Here is a 13,822-nt window from a genome sequence, read left to right as displayed (position 1 = left end):
AGGATATCCAAAACCCAGGGACCAACATGATTTCTGTGGTTTCAAACCCAACAAATAAAGCCACACATTCATGACTGAGTCAATCACTGAGGTCGAGAGGATGATACTGTAAGTATAACTTGTACTATTACTCTCACACCAATTTACATACTGTAACAGTGTTGCTCATCTAGCAGAACCTGCAGCATGTCAGAGTACAGTCTGCCTATTCAGCAATTCGTAACTCAATCTAACCAAAAATAAAGTTTCAGCTTGTGCCATCTGATGGCTTCAAGTAAATTCCCTCCTGAAACATAATTTTGTCACTCAACTGACTGATTTCCCAAATAGTTTCAATTACCATGGCTTGCCACAAAGTGTCTTGCCCTTGAGAAGGAATTGCACATATTTCTCTTTGCCCACTGATGGGACGTCCAAATTGATTGTGACTTGCATGAAGATACCTGAAATAGAATAAGTAAGAAACCCTAGCAATGACCATATCAACAGCCTTACTACTAACCTTCCTGTGTCCTTGTGTTTCAAGTGTATTATATCATCTCGCCTCCAGAAATCATCATCACACTGTACTGTCCAGTAATCACCTGTAAGTTTCAAATATACTAATAACAAATGTGTCATTAATTAACAAATGGATATGACAGCCAGGTACCTGAATCTCCTTCACCATTCTCACCAAATGCACTCACTTCTTGATTATTACTAAGAGGTGATTGGAAAAAGTGACTGTGAAGGTTGAGTCTTGTCTGTAAATGATTCAGTCTGATAACAGTACCACATTTAATTGGAACCCTGACAACAAACAGGATAAAACAACATGAGGAATAAGCACATTCATGACAGGACCACTAGTAGCTGATATACAGCATACTATATCCATACTAATGTGTGGTTTTTCATGTGACTATTCGTTTCTGGATGGTAATACTGAAACACTTAGTTGATATCATGACAAACTGACAAATTCTGTCTCAACCTTCACGTTCTCCAGTGAGTATGAAAGCATGTTACAGAAGTGGGTCAATACATTTGTACACAAGGACTTAACCATTGTAATCTAAACTGAACTTCCAGAATACAAATTTAACTACAAACTTTCCACCATCACAAGTATTCAACTCTGTCCAGTTAGCTTCCTTGACTGAAGTTTATCATTCTCTTTTCTCAATGGGGATAACTAAAGTGATTGATATACAAAAAACTTCTGGGTTATTTTTAACAACATGATGTCTCATTGTGTCATAGAGATGGAGAAAAAGTGCAAACTTGCTGACATCATTAAATCAAGAGACAAGGAAGTGAAAGAGTCTAACAATACATTCTAATTGGTCTGTCATATTTATACACCAGACACCAACCAAAGGAGACACAGTTCAGGATGGTAAAGGAGATTACTTACTAAGTCAAATGCCCTGTCATCTACCTTTGATATCATGTGCTCAAACATACATTTTACCTGTTTACACTGCAACCCTGTTCATTAGCCAAAGGTACTGCATATTGATTACCGTTACGTTGTTGGCACAAGCACAAGAAATGGACACACCCACACCCCACCACAGCACTAAACAGAGTTGTAATCCAAAAAAACCGCCACACTGACAACAAAATTTACTTTTGCAATGTTGGCGTTGCTTTAGTATTAACCTAAACCATATGTCTACAAAATCATGAAAGTGTATGAGGGTACTGTAGCTATAGGAAGTCAAAGGCAGCCGTAATTACATCCATATTCCTACAACAACACTTCTTATAAAGCATGCCGGCCATGTTGACCCGTCAAACATTTCACCAGAACTTTTCTTGACGTCGTACCACACCAACACATCGTGTGTAATTGTCGTTACTTAAATGCCACGCCCCTTTCGTGACGTGGCTCTGCAAGCAAACTACCGGCTTTACAAGCAATCTACTGGCTTACCCTCGCTTGCAAGGCTTATCTTGCGTCCCTTTCACTACCCAGTAACTGTTAGCATCGCCTGTATCCGTCACGCCCGTCACGGACTGAAAACAAGAGAGAAACACGTCAATGAGTGAAGGAAGACGCCGACCTGTCGCAATCACCAACCTGCTGACCACTTCCCGAGCCGTAACGCACTTCGTGTGAATGCAAGCGCACGTTTGATTGAATGTGCGCGAGTTTTATAACGCTACCGCACGTCACGAACTGAAAACCTGCGTGAAACGCAACAAATCACTCACTAGGACACACGCTAGACATCCTTGAACGAAGTATATCGAAAGATCTACCTGCTGCATGTACAATATCGACGAATAGTGTAATAAATAACGTGCAGAGAAGGAGAGACATTACGAGAGACGTGCCGAGTGACAACGTGGCTCTTTTCGGTTAGGGCGGGATTATCCGGGAAACTCGTACACCTTGATGACGTCATGAAACCTGTTTAGAGCCGTAGGGCCAAGTATGGCAACCAGATTATGCGGGTTACGCAAGTCGACTCCTAAAATATTGCATACATTGGTAGCACGACCACGTGGAGTATCAAATATTGCCATCTTCGTATTATCCTCTAGATTGTGTGACATTGAGTAAAAAGATTTAAATGTAAACTGCTAGTGCTATAGTAGATCCGATATACTAGTATGCTAGAGTCTACATGCACGCTGCTACACGATTATCCGGGCTATGCTAAATAAATATCCGGGACACTAATGTCTTTGTCGAGCTGCACAAATCATTGTTCTGACCGCTCATGAGGCAAGTGTCGGGAGCCGACGGGGTAGGTTCTTACCAGCCTTATTTACTCTATAATCGTGTCTCTGTATGACTTGTCAGACCGTCAGACGGTCGGTCAGAGGAATTCCACTCGTTTACAACTTGTTGTGCAATGTCGCGCTCCTGGCGCCGCCCTGATATTTCCCTCTTGTCTAGGCTGTCTGGGATTACTGGTTTTCTCGTATGGGCATAGTGGCAGCGCGTGGAGACGGCGGAGTCTGGTGCCCAGCTCAGCACGTGTGACTCAACAGACGGCTCAACCTACTTCCTCTAGGCGACACTTTTTTAGCTAGTGAATGGGCTTGAGTGCCCGATTATTCTTTTATCTGTTGGTGAAAAGAAGTATTTATATTTTGGATCGGGGCTCCTTTTGGGGTGTCGTCAATTGGACCATGAGCTCTAGCCGAGTTGCTATTGGCGCTCCGGCGCTCATTGAGCACAAGAACATGCGCTTCCTTATTACTGACCGGCCTACCTCATCAAACTTGACCACGTACGTTCAGGTGAGGAATGGTGTTTAGTGGGTGAGTGTGCAAGTTGGAACTTGCGAGATTTGCATTTCTTGGTAGCAATTGAAGAGACACAACGTCAAGAATTTGGTGCGCGTCTGTGAGCCCACGTACGGCACGGAGAAGTTGCAAGAGGAAGGCATTTTGGTCAAGGTAAGCATTCTCTGGCTTGTGGTTTTCTAACACTGGATTGCCGCTTCCTGTCTATTTCCGGGTTTTGTCTGTAACCGGTTGTGTTTAGGACTGGGTGTTCAGCGATGGTGGCGCACCGCCAGACTCTCTAATCAAAGACTGGCTGAACCTGTTGGAGGTGTGCTTCAGCAATGACCTAGGCAGCTGTATAGCTGTCCATTGTGTTGCTGGACTAGGAAGGTCTTGAGCAGAAGCCACCAACTTTTTTGTTATAATACCATCACATCATACTTGTTGTTAGGGCGCCTGTATTGGTAGCTGTGGCACTGATTGAATCGGGATTGAGATATGAAGACGCAGTTGAACTCATAAGAACGTCAGTCATCTTGAACATGGAAATTGTAGAGGTCACGTGACTGTTTGATGTTTTAGGAAGCGTCGAGGAGCAATTAATGCCAAACAACTGGCATTCTTAGCAACATATCAAAGAAATCACAAGAGGAGAAATAAATGTGTAATTCAATAATGGGAGTGTTGACTATGGCAGTGAATACTTGTGTAGGGAGGGTCTATTTGTACCTATGTATAGCATTGGATTCCCTTGAACTTGTTGTGTGGTGCCAGGCACCAGTCCTCAGTAAAGTTGCTATGATATTGTGATGCCAATTTAGTAATAAAACATTTAGTGGAGCAATGTGCTGTACAGTGCACTTAACTTGTACAAGAACTGGTTGTGACTCTGTGATTACTTCTAGAAGTGTAAAGCAACCAGGACTTATTCTCCAACGTAAACAGTTTTAATTGCTTTGCTAACTAATTATTTCAGTGTGTGTGTGTGTGTGTGTGTGTGTGCGTGCGTGTCAAGAAACTTACACACAATTGCCTCTCTCGACTCAGGAGTATAAATGAGTACCTGGTCATTGACTGGGGTGGCAAAGGCTCCCGACTGCGACAAAGTCCATCAGCTACTGGGGTCCAGGTGGGACTTTGGGTGCCCACACCACAGTTGGCATTGCAGTTGGTGCTCCTGCGAGTACCTGGCCAGACTCCAGGAGATTGCTCAGCACGGCCCATAGCTTCTGTATAGTGCACAGGAACCCAGTTAACTGGCTGGGGTGTAACGATGGCAGATCCTTATCCATTTGCCATTGTGTGTGTGTGTGTGTGTGTGTGTGTGTGTGTGTGTGTGTGTGTGTGTGTGTGTGTGTGTGTGTGTGTGTGTGTGTGTGTGTGTGTGTGTGTGTGTGTGTGTGTGTGCATGCATGGAAGTAACTACCGTGCTTTCAAGTTGTATTACTAACCCAAATTTGCATTAAGTAAAGGCATCTAATACATATGCTTCTTTGCGACATAGAAACGTCTTCCAACAGAACTCCTGTTATGTGTCTACATGTACATGTCATCAAAACCCGGTGGCTTCATGTGATCATGATCTGGTCTAAATGCGACAAACTGTCAACACAGCTAACTGAAAACGGAAAGTAACATCTGCCATACCTGGATGGTCCATACGAATGTAGCCCTGGACCAAACCCAGGTGGGCCAAATGGATCAAATCGAGCACCAGGAGGAACAGCTCCTCTGCAATGACAGCAAGTATTAGATAATGCAGACGCAACAGACTCAACAAACCAGCAAAGTAGGAATACATTGCACGTTATATTATGTACGCACCAAATAAGCTATGAGCCCTGATCCTAAACAAACAAATTGAAGGAGTCATGTGACTTAGTGAGATGAAGAACAATCTGTGGCTATATATATAATGTATGTCGTCCTAGAGAAATGTAAGGTGTGCTAACAGCTTCCTATAAAGTATCTGAGCTGCCGGCCTTCAAACTAAACTTTCCTTCACAAAGTTTTATTGAATGTTTTAAAATATTGTAACACTATCAGAGTTTCTAGTAGCCTTCTGAAGACAATAACACAAATGCCTATCTGTTGCCTACGTGTGCTTCTGACGGCTTATAGCATAGGTATAGTTCAATACAGATAAACTGGTGAACAATAGCACAAACATGTAGTTGATAGACGCAAACAAATAAATACAGAGAGCACAACAAATACGTTTCAAGCACGCAACTCATCTGATTATTAAAGTACACCTTGGCAGTCTCGGGTCATGGTAGTCTGGCATTCGTCCACCCATTCCTCCTCCTGCTCGAAATGGATCCATCACCATTCCACCACTGCCACTATATACACAAACATAAAACAATCTAAACACAAGAGTCAACTGAAGACATGGAAACGATAATAGTTTCAATATCAAAAGTAATTACTAATTATATAATTGCTACAAACATCTGTGTGTAGGTAAGTCCTAACATTGATAAAATAAACATTGCGTCTTGTGTAAAACAGAACCCACCTAACCAATGTCTGTAAAGTATGTGTATACATAAAACACATACTACCAGACTGTACTGCAAGGTGTTGCTGTTTGTTTATTACTAGACACTGTCACAGCATGCATCTAGGGTACTGTTGTAAGTCAAAGCATCTAACCTGTGGAATGGCATTCTGTCTGCGTCTCCAAATCCACGTGGTGATGGATCTCTACAAACAACACAGTCTTACAACAAATCCAGTCGTCTAGACAAACACATCCTACACATACAATAGACCATCTCTATATGGATTGACAAACTGACTGCGATGATGATGAGGAGCAATACGTAAAGGATCATCTTCCAGTCGTGACTGTGTTTGTCTCTTCTCGCTTTGACTGCAAGACTTTGAACTTTCCGACGATGACGTAAGAATATTGGCCAGCAACTCTTTCTTAATAATTTCAGTCATTTCGTTACGGTTTTTTGTGCACCTGTTGATACATTACGATACTGCAATGTTTGTATCATTCTTCTCCTCATTGGTTGCTGCTTATTACCTCTCCATGTTGCTATAGTCTTCACTGCACACAAAGTCTGTTGTTGTCACAGTCGCCGTCTCTATTTGATCACTGCCAACTTCCTTCACAAAAGACATCTGACATTTATATTGCTGTACATACATGGAATGTTTGACGTCACCAACCAGTAGATGGAGCAAGAGCTGGTCGTCCAATCTCACAATTTTTAGTAAAAATTTTTTGGACGAGGTAGGATGCCGGTATCTCAAACTGTAAACATCAGACGAAGCATTCCAGTCGTCAGGAAACGTTTCAAGCCCAGATTCATCGTCTCTCCCCTAATTGGTTACATTCCAATCTCAATATGACGTCACACAATCAGAGAAATTGAAAGATCAGTCTAACCGTCTCTCCACTTCCGAGTAGCACGAAATTGTACCCGTCAAGAACTCTGTCGATAAGAAGAACGACAACGTCTTCAGCTCTCGTAGCAGTCGCCGTCGATCTCCATCGACTTCCAGACATTGTATGACGTCTAACGGCACGTGATTACGCAAATTGATCACGTGATTGAACCCATTGGAGTTCGCGAAAGGTGCAGTAAACTCTTTTTTTGCACCGCTCGTCGTTGGCATCACCAACTATTGTATTGTGTGTCGGCGGTTTGGTGTGGAATTGGCGTTAGTGGCGTGGTCTGTAGGCGTTACAGGAAACCGTATTCTTCATCTACTGCAATTTCCTGGGCTCGCACTTGCGCTAATTTACTGTGTGCAGCTGGCGCAGATTGTTGCATCCCATCTCTTTTCTGGAAGCCGCTGGCAAGGTAAGGGAATGTAAGAAGTTTTAGTAAAAGTGTCACTACAATGTAGCTGATAATGAACAACGTGGTCGCCACAAGTCACACATTAGCATCATGTGCTACAGCTATGTGCTGTAGGCTCTTTGAGCACGTATACAACAAGGTAGAACAAGTTACACCAAGTGTTGCCTATACACTTTGTTGTCTAGGTAGGTGGGCTTGTTTGCTTGTGTGTTGGTTGAATCCCTTGTTGCGACGTCTCTGCACTTGCAGTGATGCAGCGCGCGTTGTGTCATTTCGATAGTATTGCGTTGTCAGTGCAGACAAATGCGTGTGGTAGCTAGACAGTATTCTTCCGTGTATGGACGTCGCGTCGTGCAGGAAAACTAACGGGACAATACTTAAGTTATATTATATAATGGCCTTTTTAGGTGCGTAGTGCATTATGCAACCTGTGATGTCATCTAGTCGTACTTTAGCAGTACAGTCACCATCTTGTGCACATGAACGCAGTGTCTCTACTTCAAGTGACAATGTTGGTCTAACGTACTGAAGAAAGGCAACTAGGGCGCAAACAACTCGTACCTCTAGAGAACTGCAAACAGCAACGTTTAAGCATTTTCCTTGTTTTTGTGTGAGCATCTTCCTTGTTTTTGTGTGGTGTCCATGATTATGAGAGGGTAATTAGTTAATTGTATGGTCTCTGATGACCTGCATACTGACGTATCTTTTGTGGGTTACAAATTGTAATTGCTTCTGTTTGTTTGAATGCATAGAGGGACTGTTGATTTGTGCAGAAGATCAGGAAAGTACACTGCAGTTCGTAGTAGTTGTTGGGCATGTTGGGTGCAGTGTGTATTCTCTCATGCCTCATTGTGGCTCTCGGGCAAATGTTTTCACTTCCTGCACGCCAGTTAGAATGGATGGATTTGGCTGTGGGATCTGACAATACAGTTGTAGTGACATCAGCCAAAACTGTATATCAGTTAGATAGCAAACTGGCAGTGCTAGATGAAGAGCTCATTCCCAGGCATATGTCTACTGGTTGTGGTCGTTCTGACTTTCCATCTGTTTCAATTGCTTCAAATTTGTCTCTGTATCCTGAGATTCTATTTGTTTGTTCAACTCGAGGAGCTGGAATCTGTGAGATTCGATCATTAAGGAACGTTTCTACAGTTATTCATTATCAATCTTTGAATAATGTTTCGTCTAATTCAACATCAGCATTGCGGAGCAGTCTTACTATTCTTGGTAACAATGGAACTTTGTTGTATTATGTGGCTCAGTTACGTGGACTGTGCAGACAGTCTGCATCAGTAACCGTTCTCCAAGTCAATAATGGGATGTCGTTACAGTTTTTGGAAGATGATGAACTGGATGGCATAGGATGGTCATTTGTTGGTGGATTTTCTTTTTCAAGACATGTTTACATTACTGCACGGCAGACCAGTGAGAGAAACAGTATCTCTACAACAGAGAGTGTTATTTTGAGGTTTTACAACTGGACCATGAGAATTAAAAAGAAACTAAAGTGTTCAACATACGTAACTGAGTTAAAGGCACAGACTGTGTTTGATCATCCTGATAAATCTAAGGTGTTATTGGCTTCATTTAGTAATGCAACAACAGGGAAATCTGCACTATGTATGATAGACGCTGTTGCTTTGCAACGTCAATTTTGTGGAATTGCAGATGCGGCTGGAAACTGCACAGGGAACCAAACGTCACAGAATGAGGTTGGCTAAATGTGGTGCAACGTTAATTGGATTGTTTGTTTTCTTTCTTTGTTTGTGTGTTGACTTTTTGTGATGTGAATTAACATGCATGCTTGGACATCACACGAAGTCACAGATGGATTGACAGATCAACTGATTGACAAAGAATGGTGTATTTGAATTGTTAGTTTCTATAGTATGTGTAAAATACAGAAAATAGTAGTACATGTAGTGTATTAAATTAAATGAACAAAGTCTTTTGCCCATTTTATAACTAATATGCTTGTTGATCACACTATTTGACGTTGGCGTTCAGTCATATATTTGTTGAATAACTGCTTTTCATGTATACAGGATGTCATTTTACGTGAAGTTGAAGGTCTCATTGATCATGTTGTGACGAGCCTTGATGCAAAACTCAGCAGTGATGGTAGCCACATGATTGTTTATGCTGGGACAAGAGAAGGCAAACTACTGAGAGTAAAGCAAACAAACAATTTGATGTTGTATTGGTCAAACTTATGGATTATATTATCGTGCAGATTATGATACGAAATATGTCACATGTGCTCTTGTCTGACCAGCACACACTGTCTCCAGCAGTTGATGAGATTGTTCGGCTGCAGCTGCTTGGAACTAATTTGTTAGCTCTAACAGGAAATAGAGTAGGTGTTACAGCTAGAAGACATATTACTATAAGCAGATATGCTGATATTTTATCCATAGGTCTTGTCTTTGCCTATAAACGATTGCTCTGAAGCAACCAACTGTACTCAGTGTTCCTCTCTAAAATATGCAACGTTCTGTGGCTGGTGCTACAATTCCATGAGGTTTTACCGTTCTCTCTAATCTTGTTTGTCTGTTTGATATGATGCAAGTTTTGTCATTAGCTGCACTCTGAGAAGCAAGTGTGAAATGCCAGACATCTTAGTGAATTCACCTTGCATAAAAGTGGTGGAGGCATCACCACAGCACATTGCAGCATCAAAGCCAATGCCAGTAAGAGACATAATTTACGTAAACACCTGGACACTCCCCAAACCCTTGGCAATCTCTACATACAGGGTGTTACCATACCCTGTGATATATATATATATATATATATATATATGCATAGGCATATATATATGCATATAGGCATAATTTACTTTTTCTTTTTTTTGCGTAGTGGTATTGCTACACAAATTGCAAATTGAGTAGCAGTAATGCAAAATTGCGTCGCAACCATATTTTTACAAAACAGAGCAATTAATTAATTAATTAAATACTCAGACAGTTAATGCTTTTCTAGTCTACAGGCACAAGTTCATAGTCAGTGCCAAACTGTGAATAGTGATGATACTATTAAATTTGTTATTATAACACAATTCCTTTTAGCTAAGTGGAAACGAAGTTACTTGAATAGTAGCAAGTGGCACCCTGCCCATGCAAATTTTAGAAGCAAAATATGCTATTCATTAACTTTTGGGTTTTTTTAACCATATGGCTGAACGTGTGGCCTCCTTGGAGTGCTGAAGAACCGTTGGACTGCAAGTGTAGGGTCAAGCTGTGCCAATGGCAGAGCATCAACGCTAATCCTCATCAAGTGATCTAAGGTATCTTCACTAAGACTTGACTGTCAGTCACTTTTTATCCTCCTCATAACACTGAAACCACGCTCCACTGTGGCACTGCTAACTGGAAACACCAGCAGTATGCACACCAATTACATGACGTTTGGAAATATCTCTTTGTACTGGGACAGAAGCAGTGACCATAGAGTATTTTTGGATGGTGTCGCAATTAAGTTATCGATCCAGTACATCTCGAAGAAGGTCCAGTCTGTCATTACCCCATCCAGCAATACGTTGTTATTTAATAGAATAGAAGACGACGGAAGTGCTCTACAGCAAGAGACACATCAGCCACACCAAAGGCTGCAAGATCATCTCGGTCAGTCGGCCACAGATTAATGTCAAGGAGACAAACTGCTTTAAAGAATCTCTGTTGTAAATCATCAAAACGATTGTGAATGCATTTCCCAATAGCTTCTGTGAAAAGTGATCTCGACATCATAAATGCACTCTAAGTACGTTTGGCTGTACCCCTGACAGCCTTACATTTTGAAAATACAGCTTTCTCTGCGGCTGCAATAAACTGCGACAACTCTAATGGCACTTCAGGGTTGTCAGCCTTCAAATTTTCAAAGATAAGTTGAACCGAGGCTAAGTTAGCAATGGCGAAAGGCAAGTCAGCGGAATGACCTTGCAGATGACATGACAATGTAGCTAGAGGGTTCAGCAGAGCGTCGAAAAACAGGATATGCAACACAAACTTAAAGCTTGTAAAATTTTTCAAGTAGGTTGGAAAAGCTGTGCTGTTTTGCACTTCCCGTTGTGTTGACCTTTACATTGGAAAGTCCCATGCAACTACACATTGCATGATTGTTTGTTATTTTAGTTGGTAGTGACATTAGCTACGATGTAAAAGTGCAAGTACATTGACTACACTGTTACTTACTTTTGTTCCTTTTTTTACCTTGCTACGTGTACGTAGTTACAATGGAAGTCTCAATCTTGTTTCAAGTTTCTGTTTCTGTTGCCATCCCTTCTGCTAATGAGATGATAGTTTCAGCAGGTGTTTTGCTAATGTGCTTTAGTTTCATGTATTGCACAGCATGACCACTCAAGTACAGATGGTTCCTAATTGAATAAAGATATAATAGTATATTATATATAGTATCTTCTCACCACTTTGCAATGCAAGGGTGCACCATTATGAGGTTTTTAGTTAGACTCCTACTGTACTTGGATGGGACATTCTGTTTCAGCATTGCAGTTTGTGCGACACCAAAAATTGATTCGCAAACTGCGATTCGATACCGGATAAATTATGACCTGATATATATATATATATATATATATATATATATATATATATATATATATATATATATATATATATATATATATATATCTTTGTGTTTCATTGCTGTAGTTAGCAACGGCATGTTTTAAATAAAGAGCATTATGTGTAGCTTGTGTAATTCCAATTGTATTCAGTATGACATTAAATTTAATTTAGGTGACTGTCAATATCAGTGGAATTCCACAAGGAGTTACAAACCTACATTGTAACTTTGGTTATGGCAAACGAACTGCAGCGAGAATTGGTAATAGCAATAGCTATATGTGTACACCCAAGGAAAACAACAAATTTAGAGAAGGTTAGTAACAGCTGCACATACCCCTATGGCTGTTTTCTAATTTCTGTGTTGTCTCTAGAAATCGTAGAAGCAAGGGTTACTATATATATTGAGGATACGAAGCTTGGAGAAAGTTTGACACAGTTGTTTTTCATACGTGGATGCAGTATGGTTAGTGGAGAGAAATGTGTCAAGTGCGGTGCTCGCTATTATTCTAAACCAGTGCCCACATCTATGTTACCAACGACACTTAGAATGACCACAAATCTCAGAACAACTGCATCTCCTACGGTTACTACTCATACATCGACATTATCTGTAACTACCATTCCTATTACAACAAATGCTGTGACTATCATTCCTATTACAACAGATGCTGGGAATACAACACACAATCAGAGTATCGCTGGTCGTCGTCGGAGGTCTATTGGAAATTCAACAGGAGATGTGACTACGCCCACACAGCAACTGATTACGACACCACCACCAGTCACTACAATACAGACTACCTCGACGACACCACAGACTACCACGACAACAATACAGACTACCAGTAGATTGTTGGTAGTTGCTACTACACCGCAAGCAAGCTCAAGTATGGCAGGGACAGCTGCATTTACTGTCAGTTGTCATGATTGTATGGAGATGGAGGGCTGTATTAAATGTCAAAGTGACACTGTATGTGATGAATGTCTTATGAATTACATGTTAACCGATGGAACATGCAAATTGGCTATGGCAACAGTGACTACCACCTTGTGAGACTATTGAAATTTACCAGTAGTGTGCTAGACATTTGTAATATACTTAATAAGTCATTATAAATCAACACACACACACACACACACACACACATATATATATATATATATATATATATATATATATATATATATATATACAGTAATATGGAAATTGTAAAATTAGTGTAATTAACTGCTATACAAAATTTAACTTGTAATGCATTGAGATCAATATGTAGCAGCTATAAAGTTAGGTAGCGTGTCATCATGTTACTTTGATGTCACTATACAGAGGTACTTACTGTCAGTTAGCTGCTTGTATATTTGTAATAATGTGGTTTTGTGGAAGTAATGTGTCTGTGAACTGTAGGGTTAGTGGAAACGCTACAAATTCAACAAGTACTGCTAATGCTACCATGCCAACTGAAAGCAGTGGATTGTCGACTAAGCTGATCATCATCATTGCTGCAAGTGGTGGAGGAGGTCTTGTGTTGTTGATTGTTGTTGTGTTTGTGTGCTGTTGTGTGAAGTTGAAACGGCGTGGGAAAGGATCAATATCTGCAAGTGGGGACTTCGTGGCCAGTAACAACCCACTGAGAACATTAGCCGAATCAAAATCAGGGGTATGTTGTTGTTGTCTTTGTGTTTTCTTATTTCTACTTTGTTGTCTTGTCATTTGGGATGTCTGTTTGTCTTCTGTTTAATTTGTCTGCTTGTTTATCTCTTCTCTTTGACAACTTAAGTTTCTGTTTTTTTCCTGTTATTTTTGTTGTCAAACTCTAACCTATTCGCAGGATACAGCTGTCCGAAACACGTCAGAGAGTACTTCTTTCACTGGAGTATGTCTTCAATTGTGCTTGCTTAAACTCACTTTCTCATTGCTATCTGTATATATGTTATTTTTCTACTTGTGTTAGGCCGTTGTTGGTACTGCATCTGGTGGACACCGCTTGCCCCCAAAGCCTCCTGTCGTTCATATGGAGAGTGATCTTTACATTAATCCTGATGAGCCTGTAACAAGATTGCCTGCCAAACCATCACATTCGAATCCTGAACAATCATTGCAACCTTCAAATCCTCTTGCTGCAAAAAGGTCGTCTCCTGCACCTTTTGCTCATGTCCAAGATGACATGTATACTGCGGTTGATGATG

General features: G+C 40.9%; 3 protein-coding genes across 3 annotated transcripts; 1 reads left to right on the top strand and 2 right to left on the bottom strand.

The window, feature by feature from the left end:
* Positions 1-104: 104 nt before the first annotated feature.
* On the bottom strand, positions 105-2,372 carry LOC134195532 (stromal cell-derived factor 2-like). The gene is made up of 7 exons (XM_062664567.1): positions 2,251-2,372; positions 2,069-2,175; positions 1,922-2,004; positions 653-792; positions 503-584; positions 341-443; positions 105-286 (listed from the first exon to the last, which is right to left on the bottom strand). Exons 1-7 carry the CDS (start codon positions 2,309-2,311, stop codon positions 248-250), a joined length of 615 nt encoding a protein of 204 aa, XP_062520551.1. The 5' UTR covers positions 2,312-2,372; the 3' UTR covers positions 105-247.
* A 291-nt stretch (positions 2,373-2,663) lies between these two features.
* Positions 2,664-4,072, top strand: LOC134195483 (PRL-1 phosphatase-like). The gene is made up of 6 exons (XM_062664503.1): positions 2,664-2,741; positions 2,894-3,240; positions 3,307-3,399; positions 3,488-3,618; positions 3,680-3,754; positions 3,811-4,072. The coding sequence occupies exons 2-6, from the start codon at positions 3,034-3,036 to the stop codon at positions 3,902-3,904; spliced, it is 600 nt and encodes a 199-aa protein (XP_062520487.1). The 5' UTR covers positions 2,664-2,741; positions 2,894-3,033; the 3' UTR covers positions 3,905-4,072.
* A 573-nt stretch (positions 4,073-4,645) lies between these two features.
* Positions 4,646-6,792, bottom strand: LOC134195702 (proteasome inhibitor PI31 subunit-like). Its single transcript, XM_062664776.1, has 8 exons — positions 6,635-6,792; positions 6,415-6,567; positions 6,269-6,351; positions 5,999-6,202; positions 5,887-5,937; positions 5,484-5,573; positions 4,876-4,959; positions 4,646-4,816 (listed from the first exon to the last, which is right to left on the bottom strand). Exons 1-8 carry the CDS (start codon positions 6,752-6,754, stop codon positions 4,765-4,767), a joined length of 837 nt encoding a protein of 278 aa, XP_062520760.1. The 5' UTR covers positions 6,755-6,792; the 3' UTR covers positions 4,646-4,764.
* Positions 6,793-13,822: the final 7,030 nt, after the last annotated feature.

This window comes from Corticium candelabrum, chromosome 20 (assembly GCF_963422355.1).
Source record: "Corticium candelabrum chromosome 20, ooCorCand1.1, whole genome shotgun sequence".
In the NCBI taxonomy this organism is placed as follows: domain Eukaryota; kingdom Metazoa; phylum Porifera; class Homoscleromorpha; order Homosclerophorida; family Plakinidae; genus Corticium; species Corticium candelabrum.
This window is presented reverse-complemented; position numbering and strand designations above follow the sequence as displayed.